The sequence below is a fragment of the Dipodomys spectabilis genome, unplaced genomic scaffold, assembly GCF_019054845.1.
Source record: "Dipodomys spectabilis isolate Male_0828 unplaced genomic scaffold, ASM1905484v1 ptg000137l, whole genome shotgun sequence".
Taxonomy (NCBI): domain Eukaryota; kingdom Metazoa; phylum Chordata; class Mammalia; order Rodentia; family Heteromyidae; genus Dipodomys; species Dipodomys spectabilis.
Genome location: NW_024870814.1, coordinates 13,269,056 through 13,294,415, shown reverse-complemented (window position 1 = coordinate 13,294,415; position 25,360 = coordinate 13,269,056). Strand labels below are relative to the sequence as shown.

At 39.7% G+C, this 25,360-nt stretch overlaps 2 gene segments (V, D, J or C); both read right to left on the bottom strand.

Moving 5' to 3' along the window:
- The window catches only part of LOC122116842, a 55,336-nt gene extending 52,715 nt beyond the window's left edge, over positions 1 to 2,621 (bottom strand). Inside the window, 1 exon segment of the V gene segment in view lies at positions 2,350 to 2,621. Within this exon segment, the coding sequence occupies positions 2,350 to 2,584 (235 nt within the window).
- Positions 2,622 to 7,648: 5,027 nt separating this feature from the next.
- Positions 7,649 to 25,360, bottom strand: part of LOC122116841 — a 45,272-nt gene continuing 27,560 nt past the window's right edge. Inside the window, 1 exon segment of the V gene segment in view lies at positions 7,649 to 7,980. Coding sequence covers positions 7,649 to 7,980 — 332 coding nt within the window.

Genomic DNA, 25,360 nt, shown 5'->3' with positions numbered 1-25,360 from the left:
AAACATACTTTCTTTGTCTAACTCATCATATCAAATTCTGATCCTGAAAAAGATCTCTAGGGAAAAATGGCCCTTCCTCACTCTTAGCCTGAGCATCATGAAGCTCAGGACCCACTCTGTACTTTTGAGCGCAAGCAGTGACCTGCTCAGTGCAGAGGACTCTGGGCCCCTGCTGGGGATAGCATTGACAGTGCAGCCCCCTCTCACCTCCCACAACTGGATATGGTGTGTGCACATGTTCCCTTCAGGGCTGCATGTCTTCAGCCTTCCTTCCCTCACCTTTCTGATCAGTACTTGATGATTTTACTACAAGAATCCTGGTGGAAGTGTCAGCCTTGTCTTGTGTGATTAGACTTTCAAAGTGAAATATGAAATAGGAACTTGTACATGAGAGACATGACCCCTTCCATAAACATGGTCCCAGCTGCCATGAGTACCAGGAAAGCCTGAAATAGAGCTCCCCAGGCTCAAGCTCCTAAGGAAAAAAGGGAAGCATCACCTCTGCTTTCCCAACGTCTCTAAGATCAGGCTTCGGTTTTCTACTTGTGTGGATTTTGGCATCTCCTGGAAGCTTTGTGACATAGCAACTGGCAAGATTTTCATTTGGAGTTTTGGTTTTGTTTTGTTAAGCAATCTTCTCAAACAACTATGCAAGTATTTTACTGCAAAATTATACCACTTTCTTTTACCTAAGGATTAATTTTATTTTGCAGATATTAATAGCATGAGGTGATTTTAATGATAATTCTATACCTAAATTCAGTGTACTTTGAAAAATTAAACTACCTACTTTCTATTTCCACTATTATTTCCCTCCAACACCTACTATTTTTTTTACAGTATATAATTGACTTCATTCTTCAAAAATATATGTATATATGCATACATATTATATTATATTATACTTAATTAATTTTCATTTATTTGTGCCTTAGTTCCCTCACTTATCTCCGTTTAGACATTTTCCCCACTTTGCTTTAATGAACTGTTACCATGTTTTATTATTACTATTATTGAATTATTATTATATTATCATCATCATTTAATTCTACATACCACAAATGAGTGGGACCATGGAATATTTGGCTTTGGAATCCTGATTTATATCATTCAACATGATCTCCAGTTCCTAAATTTTCCAGCATATTATATAATTTCATTGTTCATCTCTCTCTGTCTTTGCTAGTGATCCAGAGCAATAATGTCCTCAGGACTTTACTAAAAAAAAATCCCTATTGTTGTTAGTCATAGGCCTTGAACTCAGGACCTGGGCACTGTCACTGAGCTCTTTTGCTCAAGGTTAGCCCTCTTGCACATTAAATCACAGCTACCCTTCTGGTCTTCTGGTATTTATGTGGAGATAAAAGTCTCGCAGCTTTCTGCCCAGGCTGGCTTTGAACAAGATCCTCAGATCTCAGCTTCATAAGTATCTAGGATTATAAGCATGAGCCACCAATGCCCAGCACAACCTCATTTTAAAGAAGGACCTGAGGAGTCATGATGGGTCAAGACAAGGTCAGGCTGAACCTTGAATCTCAGACTTAGAAGGGAATTCACTAAGCAAATGGGTGCAACAGTGTAAAAGGAACAAAGGGAGGGCAAATGCCTCTCTTGTGAGGCCTTCCAAGTGGAAATCATATCCCCTGGATACCATATTCCAGATGCGCTGAAGTACAGATCTGTGTTCTTTTTAGGACAGCAGAAGCCTTGTCTGGATGATGACTGTGAGGCTGAGATTGAAGAAATACAGTTAAGATTGAGAGGATTGTCACTGACCACCTCGGCCAAATCCCCAACTGAACTTCAGAGCCTGGCTGTAGCTGAAAGCACTGTCAGCAGGTGAAACCACAAGGAGAAGCAGCTGGGGCAGCCCAGCCTGTCACTTCTGCTTCCCTTGGAGGTTTATGTTATGGCTTGTACCACTGTGGGAGGGTAACTATAACCCTGTTGACAGTAGTAAGTTGCAAAGTATTCAGGCTGAAGGCTGCTGATTGTGAGAGTGAACTCTGTCCCAGATTGGCTCCCACTGAATCAGGATGGCACCCCGGATACCAAATTGTTTGCCCAGTAAATCAAGAGTGTAGGAGCTTTCCCTGGTTTCTGCTGATACCATTGTAAAACATTGCTAATACCCTGACTGGCCTTGCAGGTGATGGAGACTCTGTCTCCTACTGATGCAGACAGAGAGGATGGAGACTGGGTCATCAGAATGTCACAATTGGTACCTGATAATGGAAACAAAAGACAAATATCCACCCAATTAATTATAGTGTGAGACCTTCCATGAAGACCCAGGCTTCTAGGCCTAGACCTCTCCCAGGGGGTTGAAGAAGTGCTATCCTTCCTTACCTGGGAGCCAGAGCAGCAGGAGCCCCAGGAGCTGGGCAGGGGCCCTCATGTCCATGGTATGTGCTGACTGGGACTGACTGATACACAGAATGTGAGCAGCTTTAAAGAAGTTCTCAGGCCAAGTGGGCTGTGCTCTGGTTGCATGCAAATCCTCAACTGCTGGGCAAAGCAACAGAGCCAGCACAGATGCAGGGTGGTGGAAATCCAGATCAAAGCCCAGAACTAAAGTTATCATGTGTCCCAATGAGACCTGCACATCACAAAATTGTCCTTGAAAAATGTTTTTACAAAGGCAGAATGACTCTCTTAGTCTTTTTAAAAAAGTTTATTTTTATGTGCTGAAAAGGTGTGTGAGGGAGATGGGAAGGGAAGGGAAGGGAAAAAAAAAGGAAGAGGCAACAGTGCTTGATAAGAAATGTACTCATTATCTTGCCCATGTAATTGTAACCCCTCTGTACGGTATTTTCACAATAAAAAAACTAATAACATATAAAAGAAAAAAGAAACAGTATTTGTTCATTTGATTTCTGTCATTCTCATTAAAATGAAAATTCTGTGAGATCATTGATTTTCTTAAATGTGCTCAAGACTTCACTGTTGGCGAATGTTCATAATAACTATCATTGTATAACAGTAAATAATTCCTTTGTGTTGATGATAGGAATAAATGAACAGCTGTACAACTTGAGACCTGCTGCTGTTTCACCTTTGACTACCAGGGAGAGGAGTGGAACCTTAGACATATCAGTGGCAGGCATGGGGAGGACTTGAACTGGGACAGGATAGTCTGGCTGACCTGAGCAGCAGTGACAAAGGTGACTCCTGAGCATGTGGTGACTCAAGGTTCTGCAGTGGTGCTTGTACTGAGAGAGATATCAGAAGTCTGCTCTGCTGTCTGGAACTGATATGTACTGAAGAAGAGGAACTTAAACATGACTTTAAAACTCAAACAAGGGGCTAAGACAAAGCCATGAACCCTGCACTCTGTTCTCATCCTGTCCAATGACTTAAATATTTTGCATGAGGAACCACAAGAAGTAATGCTTCCCTTATTTTTGTAATCAACTATTCTGCTACCAACCATATCATGTTTCAGATGGTGTATCTGTTGGAAGAGTTTTGTTAATGTTTAATGTGTTTAACTACTGAAAATTTTGGTGAATATTAGTGAGAATCTTGCACTTAATATGCCAATCCTGACCATTCACAGTCTCACAATGACAATTCTTAGGAAAACTCCATATTTGTCTCCTTTCCAAGATGTACTGCATTTGCACTTTTCTTTCACATCATCTCATCTATTCAAATGACCAAAAACCAGGTTACACTAAAGCCACCAGCAGGACCATATAAATAAATTCTGATGCCCCTCGGTGGATGAATGGAACAAGAAAATGTAGTATTTATATACACATTTGAACTCTATGCTTCCATCAGAATGAATGATATTGCCCCACTCACAAGAAAATGGAAACACCAGGAAACATAATACTAAGAAAAGAATCCAGAGCCAAAGAACCATAAACTGCATGTTTTCAACTCATTTTTAATAGCTAGAATGTGCCTATAAATCTACCATGAAACCCAATGGATAGTAAAAGACAGATGAATGCCCCTGGAAATAATTAAAAAGTCATCTAAACATCCACACAGTGAGAACAAAGGAGGATATCTTAGGAAAGGATCACAAAGGCTCAAAATCTATGTGCATATGATCATATAGAATGAACCTTGTCAAAATGAACTCCAGGCAATGGAAATATAGCTTTTTAATTCAACTCCTTGCATTTTTCTTTCTTTTCTTCTTTCCTTTTTTTCGTTTATTTCCTTCTGTCGCTTTTAATTTCTATACAATTTGTCATATATATATAACGTATATATATATGTATATATATATATATATATATATATATATATGTTTACCTTATTTAGGGAGAGGAAGATGAAGTACAAAAATGGTGGAACAAAAAGTGAAGCAATTTAGCACTGAAACCTACTAGACACCATGTCGTAAATGAAGTATAAAACTTTGGCATGAGGGAAATTAGAAGGGAAAAAGCTGTGATAATGAGGGAGGGAGAGACACTGTTCAAAAGGAAATGTACTCATTATCTGACTCATGTTACTGTAATCTCTCTGTATATGACCTTTACAATAAAATTTTAAAAAATTAAAAAATGTTTAAAAAAGAAAATAATAAGTTAGAAAGAAACAGGTGGTTTGGATAAATAACAGGAAGCATTCATAGATTAAAGTATATTTAGGTCACTTTCATATGCTCTAGACTTTGGCTAGACAAATATTTGAGCAAAGGGACAAGTTCTATACTGTATTAATGAGATTCCAAATACAGAGAGACCTGTTCCCTATCTGGCTTCTTGTGGAATGTTCATCATACTAGACACACTTCTGTTCCTTTGGAAGTTTTATGTGATCACTTGTTTAACTGTGAGAAGTAAAGTCATGTTGTTGACAGTAATAAGTTGCAACATTCAGGCTGCAGGCTACTTATGGTGAGAGTGAACTCCAGCCACATCTATTACCAGTGATCCTTGATGGGACCCCAGACTGCCACCTGGTTTCTCTAAGTATCAGGAGGTCAGGAGGTTTCCCTAGTGTTTGCTGACAACCATTTTAATTAAGTGCTAATGCCCTAACTGGCCCTCCAAGTGATAGTGACGTTTTCTCCTAGAGATGCAGACAGAGATGGCACTGGGTCATCTGGATGTCACATCTATTACCTGATACTGAAAAAACAAAATCAATAATAATTCATTTATTGGAAGATTTCCTTGAAGAAGCCTTGTTTCCCATGTGTTGAGGAAATCTAGGCATTGTCTTCCTTTACCTGGGACCCAGAGCAGCAGGAGCACCAGGAGCTGAGCAGGTGCCCTCATGTCCATGCTGTGTGCTCACTGATACAGACTGGTACTGACTGCTGCACAGGGTCGTTCTAATGGACTGTGTTGTGTTCTGGGCACATGCAAATCAGCAGGGGATAGTAAGGTGCCAAACAGTCCATAATTTGCCCAGGTTTCAGTAAGGTCTACCTAACAAGAGTAGTGCAGCTGGGCTAGCAGAAAATGGTCGTCCCTTGAATCCAAGGAACCAAATGACTTTATATCCTGTGGTTTTAGAATTGTGATTTCCATGTTGTTCAGGAAATGCTTTTCATGCTAGCCTTTTATAAAAGTCAAACTTTCTGAAAAAGATGGTTCCAGAGATGTACAACTAATTATTTTAAGTGATTCCCTGACTTATCAGTTGATTTTTTTCATAGACGTGTTTGTTTAGTTATCATGAACAAAATACCTTATTATACAGAGATGGAATAAAATAAGACTGTTGATGATAGATAGCTAGATAGATGGATAGATAGATAATAGATGAATAGATAGATGTATGGAGACATAGAAAAAAATGATACCATGTCAGATGGCGCTAAACCAAATGAACTCCAACATATGGAAACAGGATATTTTTCTTTGTTGTTTTTGTTTTTCATATCCTATGTGAAGCTATTTCTTTTTTCTTTCATTTTTGTTTTCCTTTGGTTTTTCCCCTGTTGTCACTGTATTTATTTTGGTACTGTGTCTTGTACTTACATTATCTGAATTGAGGAAGGAAAGGAGAACAACAAAATCGTGGGGCAAAGAACAAAGTGTGAAGCAATCCAATAGTGATACACAAGAAGGTATGTTGGAAATGATCTTCACAACTTGTGGGGAGAGATTTGGGGGAAGGGAACGTGGGAAAAAGTGAGGGAGGAATAACAATGTTCCACTAGAAATGTACTCATTACCTTGTATATGTAACTAATCCCTTCTTACATACCTTGAAAATAAAATTAATTTAGAAAAAGACAGAAAATCATAGAAAACTAAAACATTTAAGGAATGACAAAAAATCTGTGAAAATATACTATGAAATACTTTGAATACTATGAATATGCTTTCCTCTATCCCTTTAGTGGCTTCACTTATAGGATTAAATAGTGAATACTTAGGCTCACCTAGCTTGTCCTTAGAATGCTTTTCAAGCTTAAAATGAAATTGTGTGCACACAGAGTGCTAAAGATAATCATGTTAGCATGCATTCCAGACTTGCATTTCTCCAATTTATGTTACTTCAATGAATTCAGTGCTCTACACCATTTTTTTTTCCAGATGAATTTGAGAGCCTCGTGATGAAGCAGTTTACACCACTGGAGAATCCACCAAGTCTTGGGCTGTGCAGTGTCATAATTCCAGGCATCTGAAAGGCTCATTACAAGGAAATGAGAAATGTTTAAATTAATAGAAAAGGATGCAAGACACACACTTAAATATTAATGATGCACTCATGCCAGGTTTCTTTAAATAAAATGACAGAGACTGACTACGGAGGGCTGTGAACGCTGTGCACATTGAACAAGGGCTCAATCTCAGACTTCTGGGACATATGAACACTCTTCAGGGCTTCCCCACACTTCACTCACTGTCTTCACAAGAGACAGAGCCCCAGGACACAGAAGGCCTGAGACCATTGTGTAGGCTCCAGTACTGTATCAGTCTCACATTGATACAGGCAAGAAACAGTGCCTGAACCCTGATTAGGGCTTGTTAGTCATGTAAGTTTTGGGGAACACTCAGGTACAAATGGGTTTCCTTCTTCTGAAGAGAAAACATAGCATGTGCTGTGGTTTTGGGCTTGGTGGAAGTTTGTGGTTTTGTTTGGTTTTGTTTTCTTTGTTCGTCATAGGGCATGAACTTTGGGCTTGGGCACTGTCCCTGCACTCTTCAGCTCAAGGTGAGCACTCTAATACTTGAACCACAGCGGCACGTCTGATTTTCTAGTGGTTTATTGGAGATAAGAGTCTCATAGACTTTTCTGCCTGGGCTGGCAGGCAGATCCTTAGACCTCAGCCTCCTGAATAGCTAGGATTACAAGCATGAGCCATTGGTGCCCAGCTTTTGATGGAAATTTAAGTTTCATTATAAAGGGAATGAAATCACCGAAGAAAGCTGATTCTTCTATTACTGGTTAGCTATAATACTACTTAAGAGACCTATATTTTTTTAGTAAATATTTCACGATTTATCTGATATCTCCTTTTTTTGTGTTTTCATGATTGTTCTCCTGTTTTTTGTAGATTGTATGTTGTCACATTATCCCACATTCTTTATCTCCACTCATAGTCACTCCCACATTGATTACGGTATCTTCCTCTCAGGGCAGAGTCAGACCAACTGCCCTGCTGCTCACCAGACCAGCAATGTGTGAGCACAGCCCACTGCCCAGTCAGAAGGGAGGTTTTCGTTCAGGGCTGTATCACTGTGGGAGGCACATGTGTACGTTGCAAACAGTAATAAACCCCAACATCCTCAGCCTGCACCCTGCTGATTTTCAATGTGAAATCTGTGATTGCCCCACTGCCACTCAATCTATCTGGGACCCCAGAATATCTGTTGGAAACCTCATAGATCAGGACTTGTGAAGACTGGCCTGGTTTCTGCAGGTACCAATCCAGATAGGTCCTTCCATTGCTGTGCAAAAGGCTCTGACTAGACCTGCAGGAGATGGAGACTGGCTCTCCCAGGGTGACAGGCAGGGAACTTGGAGACTGGGTCAACACAACATCTCCACTGGATCCTGAAATTAGAATAAGACAGGAATGAATATTGATGTACAAACATAGAGATACATGCATTCATTCATTATATTCTGATATATATATATATATATTGCATTTTATTCATAGTTTATGCTTTGATTCAAAATGTAAAACAATACAAATTAAAAGAACAGATATTATAAAGCATAAATAAGTCTCTAGGAGTCACTGACAATTTTCCTTCCTACCAGTCTTCATCCAAGTACAGGTTCTAGCTCTTTCTGGAATATTTCTCACTCTCTAAGACTTATACCTCACTTGCCCCAGCATGGATAACAAGATCTGCATATATAAAACATGGATGGGGCACAACTGGATTCTGAGAGCCCACCCTCCCACCTACTGTCATTTCTCGCTTCCCTTTGCCCTTACCAGGGATCCAGAGCATTAACAGCCCCAGCAGCTGAGAGAAGAATTTCATTTTTAGGAGTGAAATGAGGAGTCTAGACAGTTCAAGACAAGTTCAGAGCTCAGCCTTTATCTCAGACTTAGAAAGGAAGGTCCTCCTTAGGGAGCAGTATGCAAATAGCCAGGTGGGTGCAACAGTGTGAGAACAGCCAAGGGGTTGGTAAGTCCTGCTCTTCTGAGAAAAGTGACATCAGATGTGTTCTGTGTTTGATGATAACCAATAAAATTACATTATGGCTGCAGTAGTGGGAAGAAAGATCCCACTGTGAAAGTATTTTTCTCCAGAGAGTATAGCGTACACATGCTCTCACACCCATAAAACAGCATCGGGGACCAAATGATATGCAGGCTTAAGTCTAGGATCATCTCTAGGAAACAAATAAATACCATGCCTTAGCTTTCATGAAACTCCTCAGCTAGTCTAGGGAAAGGCACAGTACCCTGCAGCCTCAGAGTGCTCAATGGAATTGCCCACAAAGAGCAGAGAGTTAAGTAGATGAAGAGGCATCAGATATCCATATTTACTAGATGATCTGTTCAGGGATCTTAGGCACAAGTGTTATAAAGTCTGTTTCCAAAGGAACTTTCTATGGAAGACTTAGGGTAAAGAATTGACAAGGAGAACAAATTTTCTCATACAAGTAGTGTCCAAATGGTCTTTATAAATGAAAAGATAAGGGTAGAAAGTGTGAATATATATTCAATTTTAAGTGCAATAGTATCCTGTCATTGTCCCATAGTATATTTATAAAGCAAATTAATCAAAGGACTTTTAAAAAATCCTCTCTGAAGTATAATGGAAAGGTTAATTCATTCAAGATGCATTGCACTCATACATGGATATGTTGGGTTGAATCGCCTTGGTATATTTCAGGATAATTAAGTATATAAATATAAATATGCATATATACATAGTTCTTATGATCTTATATTAATATAAAATATTTAAATGTCTGCAGTTCCAATCAAATTAACTGGTCTCTACTTTGTGTATCCAAATATCCTGGTCCTATTGTGAGGCAGATCATCACCTTTGAAGAAGGAGCACATGAAGAAGGAAGTTTGTTTTGCTGCTCCAATAGACCTATTTGGCCTTTGGAAGAGGTGCCTTGTGGGAAATGATTAGGTCATTGGAAGTCTTGCACTGAGGATGGTTAAATCTGCTCTCATGGATTGAATCAGTTTCTGTAATGGTTGCTTATTAGAAAATAAATACAACCATATACTTGGCCACTTCAACCTGCAGCTAATTATCTCTTTATTAACTCACCATATTGTTCCACAGACAGGAAAGGCCTCACCTGATTACAGACAGATCAGGATACAGCATGTAGGTCATTTTGTCTCTAAAACTATGAGTTAAATAAAACTCTTCTTTGTTCAGAGCTTATGCCAATAACTTTTGTCCTAGTAAAGAACAGATACAGATTCTGTGTATGCATGTGTGTTTCTGTGTGTGTATTTGTCTTTGTGAGAGACAAAGAAAGAATGAGAGAGAAATAGAAAGAAAGAGATCTTGTTTACATAGAAATGACCTTAAATAGGCTGAGGTGTAAAAAGCATCCCTCTACCATTGATATTCATCTAAATACAACTTTCCTAAACCTTACAGAGATCATTTGTCAACTTCCTGTACTACAGATTCATACTCAGTATATCTGAGGTTGTTAAGTTATTTTGTGTTTTTAACATGCCATCAGTGATGCTGAAACAAAACTCTGAGTAGGAAAAAATAATATTGCATTTATGTTTAATTGTATTGCTTCCTATGTGTCAAGAAGTATTTCTATTTGAGAAGCATCCTTTAATATTTCATGCAGATATCCCATTTTCTGTGGACTGAGACTGACTGAAACTCTTGGTATGGTTACAAGTTATTGACAGGAAGAGGCACGTGTGAACATGGCCTCGTGCAATGCCTTCCAGGATATATTCTGAGAGTTGGTCCATGACCTCACTGGGTCATCAGCTGTGAACTCCTCTCATAAAAATTCCTTCAAAAAGTTCATTTTTCAGCACTCTCTTGCTCACTACTTTCTTGTGGATATTGGAAATGAGATGAGATTCTCATCTCATATGATATCAGAAGCTTTAAGAGACTCAGTCCTATCTATCCATGGCCTATGAAGTAACAGATGGACAGAGATGTGAGTGCAGATATGTGACAGCTTCATACAAATCTCTTCTTTTTAATTATATTTTATAGTTTTTCTAATCTGTAAGTACTTGTACAAAACATTACCCTTAAACAAGTCCATTTATAAGTATTATACATCTTTATCAATGTCACCCCTTTCTTCTTTCTACCCCATCCCTCTCTATCCTACCATTTTCTTTTTTTTGGGGGGGGGGGAGGGTTCGGTCCTGGGGCCTGAACTCTGGGCCTGGGCGTGTGCACATACCAAAATTTCATATTGAACTTCAAATACAGTATACTGTGTCAATCATAAATTATTTTTAAAAATGACTTTTTTTCTTTACACATTTGCTTTTAAAAAATCTTTTTTCCAAGCTATATTGCCTTGCTTTCAAAAGCCTGCTTTGACATTCCTAGAATTGATGCTTCTTTATTGAGTGACTATAAAGTTTTAGCACAACATGGACTATACATAAACACAGATGTGTGCTCTTTTCAAGTACGAAGAGGCATTGTTGGGTGTGTGCTGCTTGGGATGAGCAGGAGGACAGAGAGTCAGGATGTACAGATGCTTTCACTACCTTTCTCCCAATAATTAAAAGTCTGGTTGCATCTGAGAAGCACTGTCAGCAGGTGGAGGCATCAGGAGGAGCAGCTGGGGCAGCCCAGCCTCTCACTTCTGCATCCCTGGGAGTTATATGTTATGGCTTATATCACTGGGGGAGGGTAGCTGCTACCCTGTTGACAGTAATAAGTGGCAGCATTTTTAGACTGTAGGCTGCTGATGGTGAAAGTGAATTCTGTTCCAAATTGACTCCCACTGTACCTCAATGAGACCCTAGATTGTAAATTATTTGCATAATAGATCAGGAGCTTTCCCTTCTCTCTGTTGGTACCAGTGTAAGTCATTGCTAATGCCTTGACTGGCCCTGCAATGGGGACAACTCTGCTCCAAGAGATGCAGACAAGCGTGAGGACTGGTTCAACTGGATGTCACATCTTGCACCTGGTAATGGAACATGAAAACCATTAGGTATTTAATTAATTATGCTATCCAAGTACTTCCATAAAGAGTCTAGCAGCTCTGTTAACATGTGATGAGCAATCCCCAGCATGGTCCGTCCATACCTGGGAGCCAAAGCAGTAGGAGCCCTGGTTGCTGAGAAGGAGCCCTCAAGTCCATGCTGTGTGCTGAATGGAGCATTTTCCTGCACAGGATTTGAGCAGCCTATGAAGATGTTCTCAGTGAAGTGGGCTGTGCTCTGGGCACATGAAAATCAGCAAGATCTGGGCATCGCTACAATCTGGCAGATCTTAGTTACAAAAAAAAATGCCTAAAGAACACAGATACCCAATTTGTTTATGTAGATAATGTGTTTATTCCAAGTAATGAAAAAAATAATGTGTTGTCCTGTGAACAAAATAATGGTCTATAATTTCCACATTATCCAAGACTTGCTAGCACTTTCTTTCTTCTTTGTGTTAATGTAAGCCAATCACTGAGAGATACATATTTCCAGGGGAGATTAATTTTAGAATTCTCCTGCATTTGGTATCTGTAGATTTTTGTGAAACAGGATTCTATAGTTATATAGTTAATAATGATCATTATTATCCAGACACTGATATTATAAAATGATAATATAACTTCATGTAGCAAGAAAATCAGATAGTCTATAGGTAGGTGCCAGAGCCTGCCAGCAACGAAAGGGAATCCTGAATTAGGGGCAAGGACACGGAAAAATAAAGACATATGACAAAGGATGGTGTTGGGAGGTCTGCAGCTCAAGACTACAGCACCTTTTTTTTTTTTTTTTTTTCTCTCTTTTTTTTTTTTTTTTTTTTTTTTTTTAATTTAATTTTATTTTATTTGAGAACATACGGTACAGAGGGGTTACAATTACATGGGCAGGATAATGCATACATTTCTTACCAAGCATTGCAGCCTCCTCCTTTGTTTACCCTTCACCTCCCTTCCCAGCCTCCCCCCTCCCTCCCACCCAATCATACCCCCCCTCCCGCCCCCCGACATTGTAAAGCTGGTTTTGACATGACATTTTGTACTTCTCATTGTTGCAACAGGTCCACCTGAATCCTTAAACGACTTGTTTGTCCCCATCTCCTCCACATGTTATACTGACATCAAATATAGTGAAAGCGGGGGTTACACTGTGGGGGAGGGACATACAAAGCAACAAAGAGATAATATTATAAATGCGTTAGAAACACATGCATGAAAGAAACAAAAACATTAAAATACATATTTGAGGTTTCGTTTTCCTAGCATCACATTATTTGACTTTTTCCGCTTGACTCATACCTATACTAGTTATTGCAAATAAGGGAAACCATGGGACCTATGTTTCTTTGGGCCTGGCTTACTTCACTTAATATAATTTTTTCCAAGCCTTTCCATTTCCTAACAAATGGGGAAATGTCATTCTTTCTGATGGAGGCATAGAATTCCATTGTGTATATATACCACATCTTCTTGATCCATTCATCTACTGAGGGGCATCTGGGTTGGTTCCATGTCTTAGCTATGGTAAATAATGCTGCAATAAACATAGTTGTGCTGGTAGCTTTAGTGTGGCCTTGTTTGTGATCATTTGGGTAAATGCCCAAAAGTGGGATTGCTGGGTCATTGGGGAGCTCTATGTGGAGTCTTTTGAGGAACCTCCATACTGCTTTCCAAAGTGGTTGAACAAGTTTACATTCCCACCAACAATGAAGTAAGGTTCCTTTCTGTCCACATCCCCTCCAGCATCTGTTGTTGTTAGAGTTCTTGATTTTTGCTGTTCTAACTGGAGTGAGGTGATATCTCAATGTTGTTTTGATTTGCATTTCTTTTATGGCTAGGGATGTTGAACATTTCTTCATGTGTCTATTGGCCATCCTTCTTTCTTCTTCAGAGAAGCTTCTCTTTAAGTCTTTCGCCCACTTACTTATTGGGCAGTTGTTTCTTTGAGGATTTGTTGTTGGGTGGTTTAATTTTTTGAGTTCCAAGTATATTTTAGATATGAGACCCTTGTCCGTTGTATGGCTAGTAAAGATAAAGGGGATCCAAATAGGGAAAGAAGAAATAAAACTCTCCCTCTTTGCAGATGACATGATCTTGTATTTAAAGAATCCCATAGACTCCACTCCCAAATTACTCAAGCTGATTCAAAACTTTGGCAAAGTAGCAGGTTATAAAATTAACCCCCCAAAATCAATGGCTTTTCTGTATGCCAACAATGAGAAAAGTGTGGCTGAAATTAGGAAAGCAACTCCATTTGTAATAGCCCCACAAAAAATAAAATACCTAGGAATTAACTTAACTAAAGAAGTGAAGGACCTCTATGATGAAAACTTTAAAATCTTGAAAAAGGAAATCAACACAGAACTTAAAAAATGGCAAAACCTCCCATGCTCCTGGATTGGAAAGATTAACATCGTGAAAATGGCAATACTCCCCAAGGCTATCTACAAATTCAACGCAATACCTATCAAAATTCCACCCTCATTCTTCAAGGAAATAGAAGAGGCAATCCAAAAATTTATATGGAACAATAAAAGACCCCGAATAGCAAAAACGCTCCTCAACGGAAAGAACACTGCTGGAGGAATATCAATACCAAATTTCAAACTCTACTATAAAGCCATAGTAATCAAAACAGCTTGGTATTGGCATAAGAACAGACCTCAGGACCAATGGAATAGAATTGAAAACCCAGAAATGAACCTACAGACCTATAGCCATCTAATCTTCGATAAGGGAGCTAAAACAATAGAATGGAAGACAGACAGCCTCTTCAGTAAATGGTGCTGGCAGAACTGGTTAACTACATGTAGAAAACTAAAGCTAGATCCTTATATATCACCCTGCACCAGAATCAACTCCAAATGGATCAAAGACCTTGAACTCAAAGCAGACACTCTGAAAACATTACAGGATGGAATAGGAGAAACCCTGGGTCTCCTTGGCACAGGCCGAAATTTTCTGAATAAAGACCCGGAAACACAACAAATCAAAGAAAGGCTGGACAAATGGGATTGTATAAGGTTGCAGAGCTTCTGCAGGGCAAATGACATAGCTAGCAAGATCAATAGAAAGCCCACGGACTGGGAGAAGCACCTTTTATTTTTAACTTTCCTTATTATATACTATTAGAAGTCAAGAGGTAACATAAGTTTACCATAGTGCAGAAAAACAAGGAAAATTTTAATAAAAACAAAGTGCAGTAAAAACAAGACAAGGTCAACTGGTAGAAAATAAACTCTACAGACATAGCAAAGCAATCCTGGGCACCTGGTGGTTTTCATGAAAGCCAGTTCCTTGTATGTGCCTTCAAGTGAGCACAAGGGTCAAGATGACCTTGGCACTTTACTGTCAGCTCCCAACATCTCCCCCGTCTTTGTTTGAAGAAGGGAACCCGCCTGTCTTAGGTTGGGTGGATGACCTTGTCTGCCTTACCCGTCATTGGGAACTTCTTCAGAGCAAAGCTGAAGGCCCTATCTTAGGTTAGTCAGACTGGCACCCCCTCTTACCCATCTCTGGCTGCAGTTCCTCTCGAGGGGAATTCTTTTATTTGGAGCTTGAACTTATGTAGCTGGCTGGCTAAACTCATAACAGAGTTTTGCAGTGCACATATAATACAAGGAAGGCATAGAAAAACCATCAATAAAAGTACACCGGGGCCACGCAATGTCATTAACAATCCTTTAACATTAGTCAGGGAAGGAGTATAGTGTTGAAATTGTTCAAACAGCTCGTTAGCAATTTTAGCCATTTCAGAGTCCAGCAGTGGGGCTTGCCCTAATCCGACTATTTGTCTGTGAAGTTGAAAAAGATCTAAAGACAAGTTATTATGGTGCCAAATACCATTGAGATGTGCTACAACCTTTTCCCAAGAGTGATTTGAGTCATCATATATATGAGGAGTCACACAAATAAAATCAAACATGGCATGACAGAGCACTTGCTGTAAAGTTTGCAGAGCGCGAACTTGTTTTCCTAAAGATAATTCTGACTCATATAATGCTTCTAGTTTTTGTTCTACCTTGTCATCAATCTGACCTTGAAAGTGTAGAGCCTGTGTAGTATTATGAGCAAGCTGATTAAGATAATGGGCAGTTTGTACATTTCGAGTTAGTGCCACAGCAGCTGCTGCTGAGTAGGCAGCTAACGAAATAAAGGCTAGAACACCAGCTATAAGTAGCCCAACAAATCTACGAGGGCGCATTAGTTCTTTCAATTGTTTTAACACCTGAATACCAGAATCTTTATACCAAGTTTCAGAAATATTTACAGGAAGCATAAAAAAGGTGGTTGTCTAACAATAAGTATGGATTCAGTTATGCCGCTATACAAGCAATTAGTAAAAGAAAAATTAGAACAGGTAACATTAAAATAATTAGCTCCTACAGAAATATTAAATGGTCTATACATAATGACATGGGGTGGGGATACACAACTCATAATATTTTTTAAAAGCGATGAATTGGACCAGGTTATATTATTGAGTGCAACCACCAACATCCAAACATGATGTTGAGGATGCCCATTATCCACCACAATCCAGGATTGAACTTATTAGTAAGATTAGCTCCAGACCAATCCATTAATTGAGAATTAGTTCCAGAAATATTGGTAACAAATGGCTGCACATGCCTGCACCTTATTGGATGAGGCTTTCCTGTAGATTCTACTATTTGTAAAGAATTAATGCAACGGGGTATCCTATAGGATGGAGTAGAATTTGCATAAACTAAGTGCCCAGTTGGCAAAGATGTCATCTGTATATTGTACATTTGATTTTTGTCTGGGATCCAAATTTTATGAGTCATGGATTGCATAAAAGTACAGCCTGGAATGGAGCTTTTAAAATTGGTGGTAAAGCATAAAGGAGTTCCAATACCTGAAGCTGAGAAATCTCCCATCTTTGTATATTGGATGAAAGGATCGGGGGCTGTATCATATGCTGATCTATTGACATGAATGAGTACTTCAACTCCCTCCAAGGTCGCTGGGTGCACAATCTGGGGATCCGGCAGGTAAGCCCAATGTGTCAGGGTTTGTGTCATCTGAATGAGCCTCCACAATCCTAACGCAATGCTCAGGCAACCAGTGGGAGTCATTTTCTTCCTGGGAGAAAACACAAACATGTCCTTGACCCCATGTTAAAACCAGATCAGGCCCGTGCCAAGCACCTGTTAAAGGATCCTTCCACTTAACTTGGGCAAAAGCTCTTTCCTCTCTTTTTTTCCCAAAACTGCTGTGCTGTGGAAAGGCCATTACAATCTAAGTTTAAAAAAATTAGTACAAACAAAGCATGAGAAAGAATATTAACAGGAGAGAAGGGGTATAATTCCCCACCTTTTAATTTAAAGATTTGGTATTTGAGCAAACCATTAGCTTGTTCAACAATTCCTTGACCTTGAGGATTATAGGGAATACCTGTAGTGTGAATAATCTGATAAGATTTACAAAAATTTTGAAAAGCTTGTCCTACATATCCTGGACTATTGTCAGTTTTAATATATTTAGGAAGTCCCATAGTGGCAAAGCAATGCAGAGAATGGGAAATACAATGTTTGCTAGTTTCCCCAGCAAGAGGAGTAGCCATAATAAAATTAGAATAAGTATCTATAGTAACATGAACAAAGCAAAGCCGTCCAAAGGATGGAATATGAGTAATGTCCATTTGCCACATCTGATTGGCAACTAAACCTCGAGGGTTAATTCCAATGGAGGGCACTGGTATGAAAGCAGTATAACTAGGGCAGGTCTTTACAATTTGACGAGCCACCTCACGAGTGATTTGTAATTGTCGGCGTAAAGCACGACTGTTTTGATGATGGGTGGCATGTGATTGTTTTGCCAAATCAATTTGAGTAAGAAAAACTTGAGTAGCCTTGTCCATAAGAGCATTGGCATAATTTAATGGACCAGGAAGCTTAGTATGGGCACGTATAAATCCAAAATAGCACGGACAAGTGCGAGAGTGAAGAAGAAGCTGTATTTGGCAAAAAAGAGTTTGAATAGTGGAATTTGCCGTCCTGAGAAAGGGGACAGTTTCAATAACCTGAAGGGCTTGAATAACATAATGACTATCTGAATATAAATTAAAAGCACTAGTAGGCAGAAGCGTAAGAGCCTGGAAAACTGCTTGAAGCTCAACTTCCTGGGCTGAAGAAAGACCAGTATACCAGGATGTAGTATTCCCATCAATAGAGCAGCCATTCCAGGATCATCTGTAAACACTAAGGCAGCCATAGAAAGAGTTGATAAAGATACCACCAGAGGAGATATGAAAGTGTAAGAAGAGGCAAATTGAAGCCATTTGTTAGAGGGATAATGTGCCCATAAAATTAGCCCAAGCAATAACCCAGGAATCACAATGAAAACAAAGCCATTCCTGCTGTTGTAACCTATAGAGAATATAAATAACATGTGGATCTCGTCTGAGTTATTTACAAGATTCCACATGGCACATGTGAACCAAAGTAGCCACCAATTTATAATAAGGAGTTAATACTTTTGAGGGGGTAGCAGATAAAGAAAGCTATAAAAGGGGTCCCTTCTGCCAGAGGACCGCTGTTGGAGAATGAGATGTAGTTAAATATAAGCTTCCCAAGGAGCTGAATAATCAATATAATTTATATGTTGGGAAGAGATAGCAGAATTTACTATTTTTAAAGTCTCAGCACTTCAGTTGTTAGGTTCTCCTTTTAACAAATCAAATAAAGGTTTTCATTTAGCTGTAGATAATTTAAGATAAGGGCGAAGCCAATTAATATCTCCCAGAAATTTTTGAAAATCATGTAAAGTACGCAAATGAGAGGTTTTAATCTGTAATTTCTGACTAGTAAAATAATAAGGACCTAAAATATAACCAAGATAAGTGTACGGAAGATGCTCTTGCAATTTATCATTGGCTGCAATTACTCCAAAAGAGGTAAGGTCTAGTTTTAATTATCTAAAAGCTTGTCATAGTAATGTAGGGTTTAAATGAGCTAACAATATATCATCCAGATAATGAATGACATAAACTGAAGGAAATTTTTGGCGAGTAAAAAAAAGAGCCCGCGCTACAAAACTTTGACACAAGGTGGGCTATTTGCCATGCCTTGAGGCAGTACTAGCCAATGGTACCATTTCATGGGTTCTTTAAAATTAGGGGAAGGGACACTAAATGCAAAACGTTTGCAGTCTTGACGGGCAAGGCGTATGGTATAAAAACAGTCTTTTAAATCAATTATTATTTTGTATGTATTTTGCGGAATGGCCATTGGGGAGGGCAAACCTGGTTGTAATGGCCCCATGAGTTCCATAGTAGCATTTACTCCATTTTCCAGATTTCTTTTTGATAACAAAAATAGGTGAATTCCATGGGGAAGTAGAAGGAACTATGTGGCCCAATTCCAGCTGTTCCTGCACCAGCTGCTGGCCAACAATAATCGTTTCATTTGATAGGGGCCACTGATCCACCCACACTGGAGTTTTTGATAACCATGTAATAGGATCGGCGTGAGGGGCAGGATGAGCAGCAGCCCCCACTAAAAATATCCTAAACCTTATCTATGCTGTTGGGGCTGTGGCTGAATGGGCTCTGGAATGCCTTGTTGACCAATCCCCAGTCTTCCTGAAGGTAGCAGTCCTTGATCTAAAAGTTGTCAAGTGACTACATCATTTGGGCTAAGCAAATAAACCCCCATTTTTTCCATAATATCTCTCCCCCACAAAATAATGGGCAAATGATCCAGCACATAAGGCTGAAAAGTTCCAGAATGGCCCTCATCATCTTTCCAAATGAGAATAGCACTGCTTTGCTGTGGATCTGTAGCATGACCAATTCCTTGTAAGGATGTAAGAGAGGCAGTAAGGGGCCAGTGAGAAGGCCAATATTTTTTAGCGATTACAGATACATCTGCTCCAGTATCCAATACGCTCGAAAAGGCTTTTTTTGAATATAAATTATAAGTTCAGGCCTTCCTTGTTTTATATTTTGAATCCAGAATACATCTGAGGACCCAAAACTTTTTGTGCCTCTAGGGGCAGAAGTATCAGAATTTCCAACAGAGATTAAAGGAACTAGAACCAGCTGAGCAATTATTTGCCCAGCAGAAATAGATATAACTCCAGTAGGCACTGAGGCCATGATTTTTATTTCTCCAGTATAGTATTGATCTATCACTCCTGGGGTAATATGTAGGCCTCTCAATGCTGAGCTAATAATAAGCCAACAGATCCTTTTGGAAGAGGGCCAACTATGCCTGTAGGCAGAGCTTGAACTCCCATCTCAGGAGTCAATACTGTGTAGGTAGAGGAACAGAGGTCCTATCCTGCATTTCCTGGGGTTGCTCTGAGGAGACTGGAAACCGTTTGTTGTTTTGGTTGTTGTTGGTTTCCAGCGGGTAGGCTTGAAGCCTTGAAAAGGACGGGGCTGCCCCATTTTTTTGTTGAGGGGCCAGGGGCCAGCCATCTGGGCTCTGAGACTTTTTACTCAATTCCTTATTTCCAGAAAATGGGGGGTTAGTGCTAGGGCGAGCAAGTTTACAAAAGCAAAATCAGCAGTTAGCAATTCTAAAATGTAATTCTAATTTTTAATCTTTCAGAAGAAACATAATATGTGCAATAAAGCATTATGATCTGAGATGGATACACTGTCTGTTGGTGTTTACATTGGTGCCTTGTTCACTCCCTAGCCATGACTGGTTTCCTTTTCTTCTGAATGTTCTTAACCATAGCCTCTCTCTAGGACAGTTCACATCAGGCATTTCCTCTTCATTCTTAAGATTAGGTGTGAGTTTATATCTAGCTTTGTGAGTATCATGCATTTATATTTCAGTTAAAATTGAATGAACTTTTGGAGGACACTTTTGCCTTCTCTCTTAATTACTGAAAACGGTTTTCTGTCAGAAGCTAAGGTGTTTGGTAAATCAGGCCTTCAACTCTACTTAAAATTAACTTGCTCCTCAAGCCTGCATGGTCCTTCATGTCAATACCTCTTGGGTTGTAAGTAAAGAAATGTTTTTGTGTAGTTGGCCTGGAGTTTAAACTCTGGTTTTAGGTGTTTTCCTGAGCTTTTGTGTACAAGACTGGTTTTCTGCCACACAAACCATAGCTTCACTTCCAGCTTTTTTAGTTGTTAATTGGAGATAAGGGTCTCATAGACTTTCATGGTCAGGCTCCTTCCAATCACCATTATCATATCTCAGCTTCTTGAGTAGCTGGATTACAGGAATGATCCAGTGGCATATGGTCCTAAAGCATTTTATTAATGATTGCATTTAGGCCATGTGATCCAAGCAAACATAGAAGGAATAAAATGAAATGTGGCCAAGAGTGAAGACAAAGAACTGTAGCCATACTATTTAGAGAGGACATTGTCAGCATGACAAATCAAGAATAACTGACCATAGGAAGTGAGGCTAGAGTAAAGTTAGGAGGCCCTAACATGGAGATTAGCATGTGTTGACACATTGCACTGTGCAGATGAGCACAGTATTTACATGGAACTTAACATCATAAATAGAAGCAGTTGCTTTGGGTGCACAGAGAAAACACCGTTGCTCTAAGTCACATAGCCCAAGACATTGTCCAATCAAAGACTTCTTCATTATTATTCACTATATAAACTCCATCTGAGTCTTGATTTGATCATCTTCTCCTCCTACAATATTAATGGTCTCTTTCAGCACATGCTAAAACAACTGCTCCAGGAAGATTTTACAGTGATCTTCTCCCTTCTTTTTATGGTAATTTGAAATCCTACTACTGAAAAGTTCTACCCATCCTTTCTACTCTTCTTCAATTTAACTTTTATTCTTCTCATGTGGTCCAGTTAATATCTACTACTGTCTTTGTGGGGAGAAATTGTTCCTTCTACCATGCACTGTAGGGCAAAGCTAGTACTAAATAAAACAAGGAAAATGCAGTTGGCTCCTGTATAGTTATGAAGGCCACCTGGCATATTATAGGGGATATATTAATAAAATGACAAAATATGACCCCCAAAGCACCTACTTAGGTGTGGTTGAAAGAAGCCAGACTCTGAGGATAACACACTAAATTCTCATGATCCATGTTCCAGAGCTGGCTTCAAGAATTGGGGATATGTGTCTTATGAATCTCAGACTTAGAAGGGAAAGCGCTATACACAACAGCAAGTGGGTGCAGTAGTGTGAGAGGAGCAAAGGGAGAGCAATGGCCTCTCTTGTGACCAAGTGGAAATCATATCCACTTGGATACCATATCTTAGATGCTCTGGAGTACAGAGCTGTGCTTTTATAAGACAACGGAAGCCTTGTCTAGCTGATGACTTTGAGGTTGAGATGGATGAAACAAAGGTAAGTTTGAGAGGATTGTCACTGACCACATACAAAACTTCAGAGCCTGGCTCTAGCTGAGAAGTTCTGTCAGCAGGCAGAAGCCCCAGGAGGAGCAGCAAGGGCAGCCCCACCTCTCACTCTTTCTTCCTGGGAGGTTTTTGTTATGACTTATATCACTGTGGGAGGGAAATACTTTCCCTGTTTGCAGTAATAAGTTGCAAAGTCTACAGGCTGAAGGCTGTTGAGGAGGAGAGTGAACTCTGTCCCAGACATGAACCTGGATGGCACCCCTGAGTCCAAGCTGGATGACCAGTAAATTACGCATTTTGGAGCTTTCTCAGGTTTCTGCTGATACGATTGTAAATCATGGCTAATGTTTTCACTGGCTCTGCAAGTGATGGTGACTCTGTCTCCAATAGATGCAGACAGGAAGGGTGGAGACTGGGTCTTCAGGATGTCACGTCTGGCACCTGATATTGGAAACAAAAGACAAATATCCACAGGATTAATTGTGCTCTGAGACCGACCTTGTAGCATGAGACACCATTCTTAACACTGGCTGAGTAAATTCCTAGCACTGTCCTTCTTGATCTGGGAGCCAGACAACAGGAGCCCCAGGAACTGAGCAGGGGCCTCATGTCCATGCTGTGGGCTGACTGGCACTAACTGCTACACACTGTGTGAGCATCCTATGAAGAAATTCTCAGGCCAAGTGGGCTGTGCTCTGGGCATATGCAGATTCTCAAACAGTGGGCAGAGCTGCACAGCTGGCATAGAGGCAGTTTGGCCAAAATTTATGTCCAATCCCAGAACTGAAGTCAACAGGTGTCCCAAAGAGACATGTACAGAACAAATTTGTCTGCAGAAAATGTTTTATCAAGATAGAATGATGCTCTTGTTATTTTTTTAAAAGTGAATTTTACTTTCAACATGATCATGTTATGGTTTTCATGATAGCTTATGTTTCAGAATGAAAATAATTATAGAAGACTGCTTCACTGGTACTGGATATTATGAGACCAGATTTCCAGATTTCTCGCTGTTCCCATCCCAAAACCCAAAGTGCAATTAATCATAATCATTATTACTCCAAAATTGATGAGTGATAACATTGATCATAGGTAGGTAGGTAGTTGTCTAGGTAGAAATAATGGATTTATATGAATGTATAGAGGTAGGAAGTAGGAAAAATGCCAAAGATGAGAAATATAAGGAAAGAATAAAGCAAGGAAGTGAAGAAAACCAAGAAAGCTACCTAGGTAGATAGGTGATTAAAATGTTAAATATAATTGTGTAAAACAAAATCAGTGCAATAAAAATTCATGATCTACAATATATAGACCATCCCTTGGGACTTTGCATTGGTGACTGATGCACAGCTGATAAATACTTGATTTTCTTCCCCTGTGAATGTTCTTCACCATAGCCTCCCTCCAGGACAGTTCACATAAGTTGCCCCCCGCCACACTAAGGAAAGAACTTGGTATTATTTCTACCCTTCTGACTATTGTGCATTTCTGCACCAGACATGTCCTAAGCTTTTGGGTATCATATATCTCCTATCTTTATTATTTGAATCTGTTGCCCCTCAGAAGCTGAGGTGTTCTCTAAGCCATAGACTCACATCTATTTCAGTGTATTGCATTCCATACATCTGAATATTCCTACACCACCCATTTTCTCTAGTGTCTAAGTGGGGCTCTGATTAAAAAAAAAAATATTTGCTATTCTTCCTCTGTTCATGACATAGCAGCCTATAAATCCCTTGTAATTTCAAAAAAGAGAGCTACAGAGACAGAAATAGATGGAGAGATAGAGGTGCTTGGGCCTGGATGTGCATAAAGGCTGAAATCCAATAATCTTTGTTATAGAGTGTTCATAAATTTCATGCCACCAGCTGCAGATATTCTCTCCTTGAGATAAAGCACAGGTAATGCCCAGTGTGGAGAGATCACCACACAACATTGCATAAGGACCAGTCAGGGAGACTGCACCTCATCTATGGAATGTGGTGGGAATCAACATCTCCTAAATTAAATAACCCACCAAATGATATCTGAGAATAGAGGAGGCAAAATCAGTGCTTTAGAGAAGCAAATGTCTGCTCTATCATCAGCAACCAAGGCTGTGAGTTAGTCAGAGAAGGAAACAGTCATAGGATTATGGGAGTTATTGAGAATCTTGGGGATATATTTTTTGGGGGTCCGGTCGTGGGGCCTGAACTCTGGGCCTGGGTGCTGTCCCTCAGCTCTTCAGCTCAAGGATAGCGCTCTACCACTTGAGCCACAGCACCACTTCTGGCTTTTTTCTTTTTGCTTATGTGGTGCTGAGGAATCCAACCCAGGGCCTCTGGCATGCAAGGCAAGTGCTCTACCACTGAGCCACCTTCCCAGCCCTCTTGGGGATATATTATAACAGACTAATGTTCCTTGCTCTTCTTCACCCTCAAATACTTCCCTCCAAATTAAATGACAGGCTACTTTTTATTAAAACAAATGATGAATATAGTAAAAAGTGCATTATGCTAAAAATAGGTCTGTGCTTGTTTACATAGATTTTATCAGACACTAATCCTCCTCACTGACTAGAGTCTACTGCTTCAAGCTGTGGGCACATGATGGACTGGAAGACCTCTGTCTTAGTGTGGATAACTGGACCCTAGTGAGCACACAGTTGATTTTAATTTTGATGAAACACAAGTGTTCAACTGTACAACTTCTTTTCTATTCCTCAGTCCCAGTCCCTTGTGATAAATGAGAAGACACTAAATGGACATGTCCCAGTGCTTTATTTAAGGTCATTGCTGAAAGAGAGAGAATCTAACTTGGAACCAGTGCTCCTACCTGTAAGTTCAGCTACTCAGGAAACCTATATCTGAGGATCATAGTGCAATGTCAGCTCAGGCACAAACCTCTGTGAGACTCTTACCTACAATAAACCACCGCAAACAGCAGTGGAACCATGGGTTTTGTAGTTCAGGGATACACTTGAGCAGAAAAGCTCAGGGAGACTATCCAGTTCTTAAATTCAGAGTTCAAGGCAGTATTGAAAAAGAGGGTGGGAATCCCAAAGGAGCAAGTTAGGAGCAGCCATAGAACATTATTTGTTCATGTGGTGTCTGTCAATCTCATTAAAGCAAAAGCTCAGTGAGATTACTGATTTTTTGGATGTGCTCAAGACTTCATTGTTGGTATTGTCCATGACACTATTAGTGTATAACAGTAAATAATTCCTTTGTGTTTGGGGTAGGAATAAATGAACTGTCCAACATAGCTTGAGATCTGCTGTTGTTTAACCTATTAGCACCAGAGTGAGTTGTGGAACCTTAGATGTGTCAGCGAAAGGCATAGGAAGGACTTGACAAGGGATAGGAGAGAAAGGCTGACCCTAGGAGCAGTGACTACTCAGCATAAAATGACTCCAAGTTCTGCAATAATGCTTGTACTGAGGGATTTATCAGAGGTCTGCTCTGATGTCAGGAGCTGATATGTACTAAA